Below are 19,182 nucleotides of genomic sequence, written 5' to 3' on the forward strand. Positions count from 1 at the left end.
GGGAGAATACACCACAGCGCACACACTCGGGACAGGGGAGAATACACCATAGCGCCCACACTCGGGGCAGGGGAGAATACACCATAGCGCACACACTCGGGACAGGGGGAGAATACACCATAGCGCACACACTCGGGACACGTGAGAATACATGATAGCACCCACACTCGGGACAGGGGAGAATAGACCATAGCGCACACACTCGGGACAGGGGAGAATACACCATAGCGCACACACTCGGGACATGGGGAGAATACACCATAGCGCCCACACACTCGGGACATGTGAGAATACATGATAGCACCCACACTCGGGACAGGGGAGAATAGACCATAGCACACACACTCGGGACATGGACACGGGGAGGATACACCATAGCGCCCACCCTCGGGACACGGGGAGAATAGACCATAGCACACACTCGGGACACGGGGAGAATAGACCATAGCGCACGCACTCGGGACAGGGGAGAATAGACCATAGCGTCCACACTCGGGACAGGGGAGAATACACCATAGCGCACACACTCGGGACAGGGGAGAATACACCATAGCGCACACACTCGGGACATGGACACGGGGAGGATACACCATAGCGCCCACCCTCGGGACACGGGGAGAATAGACCATAGCACACACACTCGGGACAGTGGAAAATACACCACACCATAGCGCCCACACTCGGGACAGGGGAGAATACACCACACCATAGCGCCCACACTCGGGACAGGGGAGAATACACCATAGCGCCCACACTCGGGACAGGGGAGAATACACCATAGCGCACACACTCGGGACAGGGGAGAATACACCATAGCGCCCACACTCGGGACAGGGGAGAATACACCATAGCGCCCACACTCGGGACAGGGGAGAATACACCATAGCGCACACACTCGGGACACGGGGACAATACACCATAGCGCCCACACTCGGGACAGGGGAGAATACACCATAGCGCACACACTCGGGACACAATACACCATAGCGCCCACACTCGGGACAGGGGAGAATACACCATAGCGTCCACACTCGGGACAGGGGAGAATACACCATAGCGCACACACTCGGGACAGGGGAGAATACACCATAGCGCACACACTCGGGACATGGACACGGGGAGGATACACCATAGCGCCCACCCTCGGGACACGGGGAGAATAGACCATAGCACACACACTCGGGACAGTGGAAAATACACCACACCATAGCGCCCACACTCGGGACAGGGGAGAATACACCACACCATAGCGCCCACACTCGGGACAGGGGAGAATACACCATAGCGCACACACTCGGGACAGGGGAGAATACACCATAGCGCCCACACTCGGGACAGGGGAGAATACACCATAGCGCCCACACTCGGGACAGGGGAGAATACACCATAGCGCACACACTCGGGACACGGGGACAATACACCATAGCGCCCACACTCGGGACAGGGGAGAATACACCATAGCGCACACACTCGGGACACAATACACCATAGCGCCCACACTCGGGACAGGGGAGAATACACCATAGCGCACACAGTGGCAAAATTAATCAATTGTCAACATTTTATAATGTTAGCATTACTACTGTCAGCCATGACTTAATGATAGCACTATTTGAGTCTCAAGGTTGTAGGTTCGACCCTCACTCCAGAGATTTGAACACATAATCTAGGCTGACACTTGGAGGCTCTGTCCTTTTGGATGAGCCATTAAAGTGAGGCTCTGTGCAACCTCTTAGTTGGACATAAAAGATCCAATGGCAGTATTCAAAGACAAGCTGGGGAGTTTTCCAAGTGTCCTGGCCAACACTTACCTCTCAACCAACATGACCAAAAAAGATTATCTGGTTATTTATTTCATTGCTATTTGTGTGACCTTGCTGCACGCAAATTGGCTGCCGCGTTTGCCTACATTATAACAGTGACTGTATTTCAAAAGTAGTTTATTGGCCGTGGAGCACTTTGGGACATCCTGAGGATCTGAAAGACACTATGTAAATGCAAGTTCTTTCCTTACTGATTCATGCGAAGCAGGCACTCTGAACAGCTTTGCTATGGTCAATGTGCTTTGGGACTGAACGCACTGGAATTAATGGTGATGGAAATATTGGAGCTAGTTGGACAAAGAGGGCTGGGGCACTTGGTTAACTTTGTCACTCTTGCAGTATTACCAAAATGTAACCAAACCATATCTACAGGAAACTCTCTTTTAACCGGCAAAATTCAGGAGTAGGTTCAGGTAAGTTTTACTTCATATTTGTGGCAGTTCCTGGATCTGTGGCTGTGTAACTGGGGTTCGTGCACTTGTTGCTAAGCAACAGGGAAGCCTGGATTTGTTGCTGTGTACGGAGCTCTCGTACCTTTTAACTATACCTCTCTGTAATCCGGACTTTTTGATAAACCGGCACCACGCCGGTCCCGTTGGTGCCGGATAATAAAGAGTTTCCTGTAGTAGGATTACAGGTGATTGGTGGCATTGCTTTTGATGGAAGGCCAGGATGGTCCATTAGTTGGACGTGATGTGCACCAGGATTATCACACACAAACTTTAAACAGTGGACTGTCAATAACAGAAATACTTGACGGCCACTACTACAGAATATCCTCTTGAATCAGATACAAAGGTTGAAAGAAATTTACAAGTAACTTGTAAACCTGCAACAGTTAGAGGCAGACTGTCTCTGAAAAGTTGCATTTCACTGCAGCCTATTGTGCCATGCCTCGTGGCAGTTCTTTTGACTGTCAACAAACTGATAAAAAGGACTAATACCGTTTCTATTCTGCTGTACAACTAATTGGTATGTTATAGCTCAGTGTTAAAATCTTGGAAGCATTACTGAACTGACAGATACACTCCCAGAACATGCAATATACCACAAACTGCCCTTTTTCACATTGCAGCGGATTTATTTTCTTTTGGTACATTACTAAGATATTAGAAACAAGAGTCGGCTGTACAGTGGACTCACCTTCTTACCACTTTCTGTCATTATTGCTGTGTGGTGTGTACAATTATGGAAACTTCAACACAAACTAAACCATAAAGCTGAAAATGAAATACTTACAAATCGGGATGAGTTGTCATTTTTTACTGTTTTGGCATTGCCAAAGGCTTCCAGAATGGGGTTGGCTTGAAGGAGTTGCTTTTCCAGCTCCCCCTAAAATTAAGACGGATTACATTCAGTTGTCATAGTCAATGAGAGATTAAGGCAGTGGCCCATATGCTAACGGCTGGTCGCATTCTTCGCATTGTTCCAGCAAATTATGATCTACAGCCACTCTGTATTAGGCTTATTTTGTTGTTTGCCGAATGGTGTTATAATAGGACATTCACTGTTATCACAGAATATCATATGAGCTTCCCCTTCAACCTCGCTTCAACTGTTACATCTGCTAATGTTACAATAGTCCTGAGTCTTACCAACATAATAATAATAATAATAATCCATAATAAAAATAGCTAGCATTTTATTTTCACTTCTCCAGAAGTCAGAATTCGAAAGTGGAATACTGGAATATTGAGTCACTGAAAACCATAGAATATTTAAACATGTGCAGGATATCTGCACACCACTGGGTTTGCTTCCATCCTTCCACTGGTGGAACCTACATTGTGTTATCCTTCAGGAGTCAGCATAATTATTCCGCAGCCATGTCCATTTACATATCCATTTCACGGAGGAAGAAAATCAGCACAACCCTGTAGAAAGTGTCGCTGTTCTAAAATCTACTCCCTGTTCCTTTATGTTCAAACAGAAACCTTTCAGTCTGAGCTAAGGTAGTTGGTCGGCTTATTGTTTGTTCACCTTTTGAGAGCTTCGGGGAGACTTTTCACTCAATAAGAATGTCTTCTAGGATTTTTAATTGTGGTTAGGAAGAAAACGTGCAATGTCTGAGCACGAAAAGACAGGAAAATGTTTTAAAAGATTATGTTTTTAATGTCTGCTCATCTAAAACAAGCACATTCTAGTTATATATCTGACTGCAGCCAGCAACTACACAGCATTTTCTAAAGGATGTTAATGAGATTCATTTTTCTGGCTAGAAAAATGAATGCTGGAACCTTTATGGAATGATTAAGTAAACAACGCACACATGCATGTCACATTTGTTACAATTAGTTAAAAAAATGCAAGAAGAATGAGGCACACCACAGCTTTTACCTACCAAAGCACAAAGACTTGCAGTAGCAACAAGCTATGATAAGACTGATCTTTTTAATATTCACTTTTATCATTTAAAATGGTGCAGAAAAGATTACAGGTTTATTGGATTGGCAGTGGAATTACTGTAAACACTCCTAGCCCTTCCCAATTTCCTCCTGTTCTCTCCAGAAGGTACGGACACTTGCTGAGGGTACACTTCCACAGGGACCAGCGCCTAACCAGTGACCATTCTTCATGCCGGAGGCCAGACAACGAACTTTGGCAGGTGATTCAACTGTGCAATATATCACAGCCAAATCTACTGCTATTCACATACACACACACTTTTTCAGCAGAAGTCACTGGGTGGTGATCAGGAGCAAGAATCCGGACGATTTTCAGCCCTCACCTCCGCCCAGAAACACGAAAGCCAATTGGGTCATCCCAGCTGCTACTCCAGCTGAGATCCACTAACTTAGCACAGACTGGGGGTTGAATACAGGAACTCCTGCTCTCCTTAGCGGAGTGCCACCCTGTCTTTATTCAATATACTGGACCATCAAGGTGGAAATCACCTCTAAACTCACAGATTTTAAAAAATCAAAGTGTGACTCCTTTGCTTTAAGTCATTCCGAAATTGTCGTTGATTTTAAATGGCAAAAATTAACATTAACCTTACTCTCCTTAATTTACATACCAAATTGTTCTCGTGTGTGAAGATATTCTATTGGTTACATTTATCAAAATTTATGTTTTGCTTTCATTAATAGCCTTAATGGCAAAAATGTTTAAAACAATTGCAGATTGCCATCAACAATCTTATACTGCAATGCCGCACATTAAGTAGAAATTACTTTAACAGATTTTTCAGTTTGCTGGAATAGGCCTTTTATCTGATAATCCAGAAGTGAACCAACGATTTAATTGGGAAGATTATTTACTACTGCACCATTTCAGTGTGAGGTAAGGCTAAATAGTTAGTTATTAGACCAAGGTTTTATGCTACGAAAGGCACCAAGATGTCAAGCTTATGTTACTGCAGATTTATATATTGCATATCACAGAGCATATTGCAGGCAATTAGCTATCATAGCGACAAGCCAACAATTCATAATTAGATCAGTATTTGAAGATAAATACAGTAACAGCTGATTGGAGCATTGATTGAAGCCATGCAGATATTGTTCCTTCAGTTAAGGTGGCTACACTTGTTTCAGGCTTTATTTCACAACAATCCTGTTTGTGGTTTGTTGTTTAAACTCAAATTCAACCCACAAGACTGTATGCTAAATAATATGTTTTATATATGCAAAATGTATGATGTTTACAAGAGCATGAAACATGTTGTACTTACACCCTAGACTTTTTCTAGCCTGGTATACTGATGTTCCATGAATCTCCAAGGCGCTTCTAAATTTCTACTATTATCCTGCTTCCTGAACAGATCCAGATTGAAGATGCCCATGGCACAAAGTACCATGCATGAAAGTACCAGGAAGTTATGATGAACCTGTATAAAATACTGGTTCAGCCTCAGCTGGAGTAGTGTGTCCAATTCTGGGCACCGCACTTAAGGAAGGATGTGAAGGCCTTAGAGAGGGTCCAGAAAAGATTTACGAGAATGGTTCCAGGGATGAGGGACTTCAGTTACGTGAATAGACTGGAGAAGCTGGGATTGTTCTCCTTAGAGCAGAGAAGGTTGAGAGGAGATTTGATAGAGGTGCTCAAAATCATGAGGTGTCTGGACAGAGTAGATAGAGAGAAACTGTTCCTATTGGCGGAAGGGTCGAAAACCAGAGGACACAGATTTAAGGTAATTGGCAAAAGAACCAAAGGCGACATGAAGGAAAACTTTTTTATCCAGTGAGTGGTTATGATCTGGAATGCATTGCCTGAAAGGGTGGTGGTGGCAGATTCAATCGTGGCTTTCAAAAGGGAATTGGCTAAGTACTTGAAGGAAAATTTTTTGCAGAGCTACAGGGAAAGAGCGGGGAAGTGGTCTTGCAGAGAGCCGGCATGGGCTCGATGGGCCAAATTACCTCCTTGAGCTGTTGTAACCATTCTATGATTCTATGTTCTTGACTCAGGCCAACCTCAATGAAGGATTCTCTCAACACATACACAAACAGACCTTGAATATGTCTTTGTATGGAACATTCGGATAGTGTTGGTGAGAGTAATAACATCTTTGTCACTACTTCCCTTTTCAAAGCTGCGATCTCCATTCATAGCTCTATGTTGGGTTTTTTTCAAGCTATGATTGCCATGCCAATAAACTGTGAACAATTCGGCCTATTGCGAATTGAAAGACAACACATTTAGGCAAACCGTGTAACAGAGAAATGTTCAACTAGAAAATGCTTTGTTTTTCTAAGTCCTTGTAGGTTGAATTAATTGAGTTTCAGGGAAGTGGCAAAATGTTGCCTACAAAATGACAAAGACCACGTTAAATGAACTTTATAAAGCATGCAACCCTTTGTGCTATTGTTGCATTTCTGTTTATCTGTGGGGTGAGTGACACCTTTTACCTCAACATCAAGATTCTGTGCAACAATAACGTGCAGATATGTACTTTGTGCTATAAACACATATCGAATATTCTCAATTACTCACGTATGCAAAAGCGGGATCTTGCTGTAGTTGGATAATATGGTATAAAACAAATATGTCAGTAGAGTAATAAACGTCAGGTTATTCCATATAACACAGAAATTCGGCTCTTTCTAATGTCCAGTAATAAATCCACAATTCCAGATGTTCATTTAGTTTGAGGAATTTCTAGAATAAAAAAGGTCGGCGTCTCCAGACTGAGTTAGCAATCTCAGCCATGCCATCGAGGGAGGTGCCAAACGAAGACCAAGCACTTCCAGCAGGGAGGGAGTGAATGTTGGATGGGCGAGAACCCTAGCTTGCCCTGCCCTTGCTTATCTCTTTACAACTGCTTACAAAGAGGTGGGCACAACCTGTCCTAATGGCTCATCCTGGGATGAGAGGGTTGTCCTAGGAGGGGAGATGGAGTAGATTGGGCTTATACTCTCTGGAGTTTAGAAGAATGAGAGGTGATCTCATTGAAACATAAGATTCTGAGGGGGATTGACAGGATAGATGCTGAGAGGTTGTTTCCCCTGGCTGGAGAGTCTAGAACTAGGGGGCATAGTCTCAGGATAAGGGGTCAGCCATTTAAGACTGAGATGAGGAGGAATTTCTTCACTCAGAGGGTTGTGAATCTTTGGAATTCTCTACCCCAAAGAGCTGTGGATGCTCAGTCGTTGAGTATATTCAAGGCTGAGAGAGATAGAGTTTTGGACTCTAGCGGAATCAAGGGATGTGGAGATTGGGCAGGAAAGTGGAGTTAGTGTCGAAGATCAGCCATGATCCTATTGAATGGCGGAGCAGGCTCGAGGGGCTGTATGGCCTACTCCTGCTCCTAATTCTTCTGTTCTTATTAAAGCACATAGAATGGAAACAAGTATAAGGAACAGACAATAGATATTGTAATATAACTCAGGGAAACATCATTATTTTTAGTGGCACATACTACCAATGCTAGCTGATACAATATATATATTTTTTTAATCCAAATATATTTAAACTGATATTACATTTATTTGTATGAAATGCAGTTTTGTAACATTTTGGAAACTGGTATTCCGATGACAGCTTTGGGAGTGCAACTTTCTGATGAGGTTGAGAATTGCTGAACTGAAATCATGACAGAAGAATAACACATTTCTCCATAAAATCAATGGAAACCCTTGGATCACTTACTTTTCCTTGGGTGGTACACTAACTCAGCACAGTTGTATTGCAGGCAGCTTTATGTTGAGACATCCAGTAAATGGGTCCAATTCTCTTACACTGATAGGTTGATGGTGTAACTGGTGCCAGATCACCAATTACCATAGATCATAAAATGGTTGTTAAAATTTACTCTTGCATCATAAATTTAATGTGAGCACAACCGTAATTAGGAAATGAGATGGCTTGTTACCGTGGAGCAATGTTGATTTATCGTGTCTGCTTTATCACTGTAATGAGGGATTCTAGCTGCCCAGGATGAATTCCACAGGTTAAAAGTTCTAAACTGGGATCCAGACACGTGGGGGTGATTTTAACCTCGTCAGATCGAAACCAGGCAAGTGGGCATTTAAAATTGCCCAGGTTACTTATCTGGCAGAAAGTCACCAGCATCCCACCATTCGAATTTTACCCTCCTTTAGTGAGATTGCGACAAGGACACCCACCCCAAACTGGCGGGGTCCTTCTTTACATATACAAGTTGAGTCTTGATGACATCATTGGGACCCGACTGCAATTTTAACGGTTGGCCTGATTGGAGAAGTCACTGTGGCTTCCCGCCAGGTGAAGACAGCGGTAAGAGGAGCTGGGGTCAGAAGAGGCCCAAACAGATAAGTTAGCTTATGCCTCCCTTGCCATGGACTGCCTCCCCTGCCCCGAATACAAGACCCTGCGAGATGGCCCCAGAAGCCAATCTTGCCACCTACCTTGTGTCGGCGAGTCACGTGACTTTTCACCGCTTCTCGCCTGTTCCAGCCAGAAGGTCAACCAGCGAGATTTAAATGAAGCCCGGGAATTAAAATAGCCCAGGCCTCATTGCTGGAGCATTGGGCAAGTTTCCAACTCGCACCACCCAAAACCCGCCCGGAGTTAAAATCGACAAAGTATGAGCGACAAAGCATGATAAAGTTGACTTTTGCAAAATTATACACAATTACTGCTTCTAAAACAACAAAAGTTTAGCAAATAGCTTGTTTAAAAATGTTGGCATAAATAATAAATATAACCACTATTGTATGCAGCGAGACCGTTTCCCTTTTTGAGATCACATGGGGTTTTACTGCAATTCAAATAACGGAGCTATTTTCCCACGTCTGGAAGACCTTAGCTGCCACATATTTGTCTCTGATTTGACTTCTTACCCACAACTGATGATGTTTTGAGTGTGTTATACAGGTCAGGTTACAAATGGAAAAGCTCCCAAATTTGCCAATGATCCTGTGGCCTCCGATTTAGACCACAAAAGTGCCAGCAACTAGCTAGATGTATTTTCATGAAATATATTTTTAATGCAGAGATCTTGAAATTATAGCTCCCCAAATCAGAGGAGCGTTATGAACTCTGAAAAAATTGTGGTGCATGAAAAATCATACAAGCCATTTAAACCATTGTTTCTTTATTTTATTTATTACGTACACACTTTCTCGGGACATGATTTAATACTGAGTCCGTGTTATAACACAGGTTTCGCAATGCTTGCAGAGACATGCAATAGGGATCATATATAGTTATGTAGTTCTACATAATAGGGTGCTTGGTGATGGGTCTGTGGCCTGGTGAGTACTGATTAACACACATCTTACTCCTGGCAGCTGGAAGCTGCATTCCCCAGCTGAAGTGTTGTAATAAATTGTGCTGCAGAAAGTCCCTGCCAAGGTTGAATAGGTTGCTGGAACTTGTATCCTCAGCAGGTCTTTGAGTTATTGTGCTTATGGCCGGTTAAGGTGCCCATATTTCCTGGTATTTCCCAGCTCCCTGCACATTGTATACATACTTGGTCTGACTGGCAAATGTCCCACAATTTGTTTGTTGTGTTGATTGTGTCACAGTTGAGGAATGCATCCTCTTGGTGCCAGGAGCAAGGTCTGTGCGAAGCAGCAAGTGGCAAGGGTTCCTTACACTGTTAGCAGCAGGCCAAGTATGCAAGGGGCTTGGGTCGGAGGTGATGCCTATGCCAGTCATAGCTTCAATGGCTTCCAGGACCTCCGCCCAGAAGGGCTGACGGGTGAGGACAGGACTTGAATGTGCGCAAGAGTTCAGTCAGCACACTGCAGCTGTGGGTGAAATTTTCTAAGCTTGTATAGGTTGAAGCATCTGTGATGGAGTATACCGAGCTGACCTGCTCTCATTCTACTGCAAGTAGGTCAGACTTGGGGCTTCCCTCCAGTCTTCTGCTGAAGGTGTCTGGCCTAGATCACAGTCCCAGGAGCCATGTAGGTTTTCCATGCCATCTGGTGCAAAGGCAATAGTACTGAATAGAGGGCGGAGATGTACCCGTGGGGTGTTTCTGTATTGCAGAGGCCCACTCTCTCACAGTTGATTTGTGTTGGATTTTACAGAGCACAGTGAGGTCCTATATGAAGTGGTGGACCTGGAGGCAGCAGAGTAGTCGTGTTGGGTCGTCATTATTATCTGATGTACCTGGGTCCCTGCCTTTCCAGAGTTTGCTTCGCCAAGCTCTCACCTTAACTCCAGTAATCAATCCCAAGGAAATTCGGAGTCAGTTTCTTTTGTTTGAAAATTGTGGACTTCCACCACAAATGTCCTGGACACTTTAGATTGGAGTATCCTGTGGGCTCTATCCAGGAGGCTTTGAAGTCCAGAAATAATTTTGTGGCATGGATTTTGTACTCGAAGATTTCTATGTACACAGTGTCTTGTGCTAATAAGATTAGGACTTATGGGTGGCCTGGTCGCAATCCTCTGCCAATAATGCTGCGAGCAGCTGTCCCTAGGAACTGTGTGGGGAGAGAGGGGTGTGTAGACCAAGGATAAGTCTCCTTCTGTGTAGATGCTCACCACATTATTGCACTGACATGGCTGAGATCAGGAGGAGGAAACAAGAAAAGACAGATCTGAAATGCACTTTTCCATGGCATTGTGTGTTGGTTCTGTACTGTGTGGCTAAAATAGTTGGGAGATGGAAATGAAGATTTATTAAGTTTTTAAATCTCCAACAATAATTTAAATCTGAAGGAATGAGACTCCACACTTATAAAAGTTAATTTTCAGTGCCAAAGAGGATGTTTGGCAGTAATTGAGACTTATCACGCTGTTAAAATGGTACCGATGCTGGAATGGACAAACGCTAACATTTTCTGGCGTGTTATCTATGACTTTCATGCTATTCAATGTATTTGCATGGCGATATACTGTTATCGCGCAGCTTCTGGAGGAGCAGGGCAACTCGAACAGCAACTTCCCGATTTCCACGTTTGCAGTTGCTGGAAGTTGCTGTCTGATTTCCATGTAAATAATGGTGAGCGCTGTTAGCCTCGCCGTTATTTCTACCGCAAAATCCATCCTAGTATGTTTTGTTCAGTTCCATGATTTTCTAACAGCTATCAATGTGCTTGATTTCATTTGCACAACATTTAATGATCATGAGTCATCACATTAACTGGCAGTTCTATGGTCAGTGTAAATCATGAATGCTTTCTAATTTTGCCCGGTGGTGTTTGGATGCAATATTGACCGGAAGACTTCCCAGGACAACAGCAGAAGACTTTAATACCAAATGTTAGCACACAATTAGTAAATATAAAAAAAAGGAATTGACTTACGATAGCGCTAGCATCTTTCTTGCTCTTGTGGGAGGAAGCAACCACAGCCAGGTATTGAATTACTTTCTTTGTGTTTTCTGTTTTCCCAGCTCCAGATTCGCCCCTGTGCAGGAAACCCATGCATTATTGCGATTTTAAAAGTTTGTTCATTTTTACGTCATCGTTTGATTGCAAAATTTCAGACTTTGATTACAAAACCAGTGGCCTCAATTTTAACATCCCCGCCCCCTCGCCCAGCGAGAATGGTGTGTGGGAAGGAGTTAAGATTAGGCTGAGTCGCCCAAGGTCCCTCCGCTCCCGCCCGCCGCCATTTCATCTTTGCCGACTTTCAAGTTGGCTGAGACTCCCACTACAGGCAGATGGGGGCCTACTTTAAATTCAAAGGTCGCGGCCTGATGACGCCATTGGTGTAGGGGCGTGATTTTAATGAGTCGTCGGGGAGGCCCGCACTATGCGGAACCCGGCATCCGAAAGGCGGTGGGACGCGCCACCTTGAAGCCTGGGGGGGCGGGGGGCGGGGCGGTGGTGGGGAGCACTCCTGGGGTGGCGGGCGGGAACAGACCATTCTCGCTGGGTGGGGGTGTTAAAATCAAGGCCGCTGGTTTTGTAGAGACCAAGGTAAGTTTTTTTTAAATTTTTTTTTTTTTTTTTTTTTTAAAAAGGTGACTTTTGCGAGACCTGCTTGTGGGCCGGGATGAGCAGGAGTGTTTCCCCCCTCCCAGGCCTCACAAGGAAGTCCCGGGCTCCACCTCCTCCCAACTGCAGCTGGAAGCCCCCTCCCCAAATTGTGTCCAGACCGCACCTCCTCCCCCACTAACTGCCGGAGATCATTCCCACGGGTCCCCGGCAGCGGCCTCCTGCCGCCAATCTCCCGCTCGTGCCCATTGGCCAGGTAGTGGATCAGGTTGGGTTCGGGGAGGACTCCGGGGACATTTATGTAACGGAGGCCTGGCCACTAAGATCAGTCAGATCTTCACATCCCCGGACTCTCCGGCAGTGCCACTTTGGGGCCCGTGCGCACTGTACCCGACCCCCCCTTTAAAATCAGGACCAGCGAGTCAGGGTTATGTGTATACAGCTGCAAGCTCTGAGACTGCATGCTCCCTTGTCATGAACAATTAGATCACATTCTGTTTTCCACTGTCATTGTAGCACCTTAAAACAATTCTTAATCTTTCTGTGCAGTATTTTAATTTTTATTCTAATCGGTTTGTTCCTCTTTTTTGTACGTAATTATAAACTTTGTTTTTAAAAGCATTTTTTGAGGGTTTTACTTCTAACTTTGGCACTAGTTCAATCTGCATTAACATGGAGATGAATAATGTCCATAGCATGTCTGCTGAATCGCGCAACACCATAAAAGGCCAACTCTCTCTGCACCAGTTACATCCTTGAGTTTACTTGTACTAGACATCTGGATTCCCAAGATACTTTAAAAGCTCTGGATTTCTATAGACTTTGAAATGCATGAAGCCATCTCCCTTTTCTTAAATGCACAAGTCAACATTAGAAGCCCAGGCAATTTCTTTATATGTCCTATTCACTGCATCAAACCAGGCTCCCTCAGGCCAAATCAAACAGAAAAATCTGCAAGAACTATTGCAAACCAGACGAAGGTCTTCACCTGTAGTCCAGTCCTGTTTGCACTCTCAATTAATGGTAGATTGTTAATGAACATGTGGACTGAAGCCGGATTGCTGATACGGATTCACCACAGCAAAGTTCTTCCATTTTCCGCCCACGGACCTAAAAACTATTACATTTGTTTAATTTGCAGTCAGATAAATGACTTGAGATCTTTAGCTGTTTTAGTAGTTTTTGTAACTTTTTTCAGGGGACAGGAAGGCCTTTTGTTTAACTGGTTTGGCGATTGGATTGTAAAGGAGTTTCATGCTAGTATTCTTTTTCTTTCACCGAGAGGAAGGTGCAAGTGCGTGCGCGAGAGAGAGAAAACGCCATCCTGTCTCAAGTTCCTATTGTTAGTCACCTGAAGGATAAGCAGGTATATGAAGATGAAACCTGAAAAACCCCAGGAAGGATTCTTGGAGTGAACTGACTCATAGCTCTTCGGCAGCACCTCTCAAACCCGCGACCTCTTCCACCTAGAAGGACAAGGGCAGCAAACACATGGGAACACCACCACCTCCAAGTTCCCCTCCAAGCCACACATCATCCTGACTTGGAAGTATATCGCCGTTCATCATCGCTGGGTCAAAATCCTGGACCTCCCTCCCTAACAACACTGTGGGAGTACCTTCACCACATGGATTGCAGCAGTTCAAGAAGGCGGCTCACCACCACCTTCTCAAGGGCAATTAGGGATGGGCAATAAATTCTGGCCTTGCCAGTGACACCCACATCCCATAAAAAACAAATAAAAGAAAACTGAGCTTCTTTGGTTCAAAGTGCAGTTGTGATTCATAAACAAATATTTATGTCTAACTGTAATATCACTATGCTCAAGTGCAGTAACATGTGCATAATATCAGGGGTGGATGCAAGGCCATACTGACTGCAGGAGGGAGACGCAGATAGCTACTGTAGGATGAGTAGGGTAAACAGTACCAGGAAATAGTAACTAACAGGTGGCTGAGTGGCGACAGGTTCTTTTTGGATACATCGAGTAGCGAGGACCAGTAGGTATTGATTGCTGGAGCATGACAAAGCAAGTGTCAGAAGTCACCAATTTCAGGGCATTTAGGGTACCAGAATTAATAACCAACATCTTTGGGTGGGTAATATAGTAAGTGCTGGGAGGCAACGAACAAGTGGAATTAGATCAGTCTATATGCAAGAATAGGGCCTATCTCCAAGGAAAGTGGTTAATGTTTTTTGAACCTTTAGTGCAGATTAAATGAACTGATGTTAGAAAAAAAATTGCAATTTTATAGGCTCAACGTGTCCTCAGGACATCCCGATGTGCATTGTATCCAATGAACTTCCTATTATGTAGATAAATGCAGCAGCCAATTTCTGCACAGCAAGATCCCACAAACAGCAAACGAGAGAACAATTATTAACTGTTTTTGGTTAAAAGAAGACAAAGAACTTGCATAATATAGTGACTTTCATTTTACATCCTCAGGAGATCTCAAAGCACTTTACAGCCAATGAAATACTTTTGAAGTGCAGTCACTGTTGTAATGTAAGCAAAAGTGTGTGCGCAGCAAGGTCCCACAAACAACAATGACATAAGTGACCAGATCATTTACTTTAATGGTGTTGGTTGAGGATAAACGTTTGCTTGGACATCAGGAGAACCCCCCTGCTCTTCTTCGAATATTGCCATGGGAACTGTTATATCCACCTGAAATGCAATTAGTTTAACGTCTGATCTGAAAGACAGCACCTCTGACAACGTAGCAGTCCCTCAGTACTGCACTAAGTGTCAGCCTAGATTATATGCTCAAGTCTCTGGAATGGGGCTTGAATCCATAACCTTCTGACCCAGCAGTAAGAGACCTACCACTGAGCACAAGAATTAGGAAGGGACACTAATTATGCTGTAGTTGATCAGTTAGAGTGTAATTTGGTATTGCAAAATGTACAATTAATCAGATCTGTTGTAAGTGCTATTCCATAATACTTCCACAGCAGTAGTTTGATAGGTTCCTCTAGTTTGTCTAGATACAATAGGTTAAAAATGTGTTTATGCCCACTTTGGGGCACAAGATGACTGGCGCGTTCCCACCGCGTGCCAGAAGGTGGAGGCTCAAGGCTCATCCAAAATTGGGCCATGAGCCTCGTTTCAGTATTACTGGCGAGCTGCAGCCACCTGTCGCGCCTCCAGAGGCATGGTTCCTGTTTGGCTGCTTGTCGTACCGTGAATCCTGAATGAGTAGGCCCGGTGCCTACCCTGTTCCGGGGCAGACAGATTTCTAGTAGGGGTCCTCAAATAGGTGTTAAGCCCCTGATATCAGACAGGTGCTAGGGACACCTGGAAAGAAGCCTTTACCAATATGGCGGTGCCCCTAATTCCGGTTGCAAGAGTCCTTTTTGCCTGTTTTCCACCCTGATAAGGGCTCAACGAGGACCAATTTCTACCCCAGTATTTCCCTCTCCCCCGCCCATATGTCGATCCTACTGGTTATCCTAATGCTCAGAGTCCCAACATAAAAGAGATGTAGCACTTTATTGAACAACCCTGTCTTTAAGGAAGCAGTTGTATTCTGTTACTACACAAAAAAATCTTTTATCCATCGGTTGCTCCCAGTGCTGAAATAGTATTTAAACTTTTGTGATGAATTTATCTTTCTTCTTTGAAAGACTGTTGCTCAGCATAAGCAAGCCTTATACAGGCAGTTAGTCCTTAGAGGAAAAATAGCTGTCAACTGATGTGTTTAAGTATTTAATTTCATATACAAAACACTGCCAGAATGTTATTACCTTTAGCCACATAAAAATAACCTCACAGCGCATTGCATTGCATTCAGAAAGGAAATATTAGAAATCCTTTGTCCTAAACCTGCTTTCAGCATAGGTCTTTTAATGTATACAGGTAGACTACCCTTTATCCGGACTTCCGAAAACCGAAACCCTCTAAAAACCGAAGGTTTTTTCGTTCAGCGTAAGTCGTGCGTACGAACGAAAAAACCTTCGGTTTTTAGAGGGTTCCGGTTTCGGAAGTTCGGATAAAGGGTAAGTCGTGCGCACGACCCCCCGCCGGCCCCGACAACCGCCGGCCCCGACAACCGCCGACCCCGACAACCGCCGACCCCGCCAGCCCCGACAACCGCCGACCCCCCCGTGGGCCCCGACAACCGCCGACCCCGCCAGCCCCGACAACCGCCGACCCCCCCGCGGACCCCGCCGGCCCCGACAACCGCCGACCCCGACAACCGCCGACCCCGCCAGCCCCGACAACCGCCGACCCCCCCGACCCCGACTGACTTACGCTGAGCGTCAGCGTAAGTCGTGCGCACGACCCCCCGCCGACGGACCCCCGCCAACCCACCTTCCGAAATCCAAAATTCTCCTTTATCCGAAACTCGGCTGGTCCCGAGGTTTTCGGATAAAGGATAGTCTACCTGTATTAGCAAAATCCTGGAAACAAATCAAAGGATTCAATCCTTTTGTAAGGTTTTTAATAGTTCTCCTGTTTATCAAACTGCAAAACAGCCCAAATATCACAGACAAAATATTTGGTTCTGTTTCAAACATACATTTTGTTTATTTACAGAGAAATAAGAGATTTACTAAAAGGGATATATCTATGAGTAATATATCTATTTATTAAGCATCTTGTCTTAAATTGTAGACTCCTCTCTCGATATGAATAGGAGCATGAAGGCCAGTTCTAGTGTCCAACTGCTGCCTTTGCCAGGGTGAGCTAATTCGGCCCAGAACATAAGACCTTCTGGTTTGTATAAAACAGTGCTTCACCGGGTAGCACGTTTACACATTGTGGGAGCACCATCACTGCAGGGGCTGCATCAATTCAAGGCGGCGGCCAACCAGCACCTTCCCCGAGCAAGTAGTGTGGCTTTGCCAGCATGTCCCACATCATGAGAACAAATCAAAAACTTTAAAACTTAAGTCTAAAATGTTCAGAGATGGTCTGCATTTTTATTATTCAGAAAGAGTTGGCTCTCTATTAATGTTGAAATGGTCATTAGAATTCTGAGGCAGTGAGCAGACCTGTGTGTGTGGACATGCACAGAGCTCAAGCAGAGAGGTGTGTGTAGGCAGCCTAACTCAAAGCTGCCCCCCACACTGTACCAATGCCAGATTCGTACCCAACAATAGAAGTACAGTATTAGATGTTTATAACATGAACGTAACAGAACTGGACTGGAAATCTTTGCAATTTCTGGCTTAGACTTTTTGTTATCCTACTTGGCATTAGCCCAGATATTTATTTTTAAATCTACTGACATATTGACCATAGATTAAATGAATTTGCAGATGTCCAAGAATCATGTTATCCATTGGTTTTTGATACCTTCTTAATGGGAAGGAAGGAAGACTTCCATTTATATACTGTCTGACCATGTCTCAAAGCACTTCACATGCAACAAATTACTTTGGAAGGACAGGTATTATGTGCACAGCTAGATCCCACAAATAACGACAAGATGATTGACCAGTTAATCTGTTGAAGGAGGGATGTTGTCCAGGACACTACAGAATTCCTTCCTCATTCTCAAATAATGAAATAAAATCTTTAATCTACCGGAACATTCCGACAGAGGCTTCATCTTAACATCTCATCAAATGAATGGCACGACAGCAACACAACTTGCACTTACATAGCACCTTTAAAGTAGTAAAAGTCCCAAGGCACCTCTTACAATGCATTATTTGCTCAGTACTATCCTGCATCGTCAGCCGAGATTATGTGCTCAAGTTGTGGAGTGGGCTTTTGAACCCACTGCCTTCTGACTTAGAGGCAAGAATACTACCAACTGGGCCAAGCTGATACACACGTAAATATTTAAGAGCTGCATTACTGTGAGGTGGAAATACTAAGGTGACACACCTACAGGTAACTGTAATGTTTTATTATCTTTCACTGTTGTAATAGATTCTCAAGAAGTACCTCAGAAAAAGAATCGGCTAGTTTATTTAGCCATGAGCACTGGTGAATGTTATACACTTTAGTGCCAATCAAACAACCTCACTCAGTCATCTAAGACAACACACTGTCAAACTTCATGGCCTCCTCATGTGCTGTATCAGTCTATGATTCAAGCATTAAAATATGCAACATTGGATTAAACATGTCAATTAGCGCAATAAACCAGAAATCTTTGTAATTTAGTTAAAAGTCTTCCTTGTCACATAAGTAACTCCCTCCCTGGTCCCTGGCTAGTTTAGCTTTAAAAACAATTTTAATAACAGCCTATATTTGGGACAAACAAAGCCAACAATGGAACATGCCTAATCCCGTTACAGGAAAGTGTTGTTTAAAATACATAAGATTACAAGAATTTCTTACTTGTTCCCACCCATTTTAGCTCAAGGGACTCAAAATAATTTGACTTGAATCTGATATGACTTGGTAACAGAAAACTGGAATTAGTCCAGATCAGATTTTCTATCCCTGCAGTTAAGCAGATTGTACCATTTAGAAAAGCTCATTATCTCTTTGTCACAAAAAACGAAAAGCCATGCCAACATAGAATTTTAGAAAGGATTTGTTAATTTGGGGCAATTTCTGCTCATTATTTTGCATTTCTTAGGAACATATCATTTTTCCAGAGACACTAAATGTCCATGGAAGTTCTGTATTTCTACAAATAAAGGATTACTTTATGGCCAGTGTCATACAGTTTGTACTTCCTGTCTTTCATAGAGCAGATTACCTATCTTCAGTTCTCTGCTGGATCACTGGGACTTTTCCTTATTTGGTGCCGTTTGGAATAATTCCCTTCTGAAGGCTAACCAGATTGTAAAGATCAAGGCATGATGATGGGCACACGGAAATGTTATTGAGTGGCTACTATTTATAAATACTAACTGTACTGACAGTCCAAAATATGTTTCCTGTAGGGGCTGGATATCTCGCTGAAAAATTAAAACTGAAATGGAAAGCCAAAGGCAGTCGTCTTTGCCTTCGCTATTTCAATAATTTGAATGAATCACAAATGCTGAAGTAGATAAAGTAGAAATTTGATATTTGTTTACATTTGCCAATGTTCACTGACATGCACAGTTACTAGCAGAGTAATTAAGTGCAC

At 43.8% G+C, this 19,182-nt stretch overlaps 1 protein-coding gene across 3 annotated transcripts in view; it reads right to left on the minus strand.

Annotated features, from left to right (window-relative positions):
• The window catches only part of myh11b (myosin, heavy chain 11b, smooth muscle), a 194,896-nt gene that overhangs the window by 94,132 nt on the left and 81,582 nt on the right, over nucleotides 1-19,182 (minus strand). For 2 of the 3 annotated variants that reach the window (XM_086000801.1, XM_086000803.1), the window contains exons 5-7: nucleotides 11,504-11,606; nucleotides 6,756-6,776; nucleotides 3,063-3,155 (exon numbers count right to left, since the gene is read on the minus strand). In XM_086000801.1, coding sequence (XP_085856927.1) covers nucleotides 3,063-3,155; nucleotides 6,756-6,776; nucleotides 11,504-11,606 — 217 coding nt within the window. The remainder of the gene's footprint in view (nucleotides 1-3,062; nucleotides 3,156-6,755; nucleotides 6,777-11,503; nucleotides 11,607-19,182) is intronic. The other variant, XM_086000802.1, reaches the window with a different exon arrangement.

Source organism: Somniosus microcephalus, chromosome 11 (assembly GCF_052327205.1).
Source record: "Somniosus microcephalus isolate GS21.2 chromosome 11, FLI_Smic_1.0, whole genome shotgun sequence".
NCBI classification, from domain to species: Eukaryota; Metazoa; Chordata; class Chondrichthyes; order Squaliformes; family Somniosidae; genus Somniosus; species Somniosus microcephalus.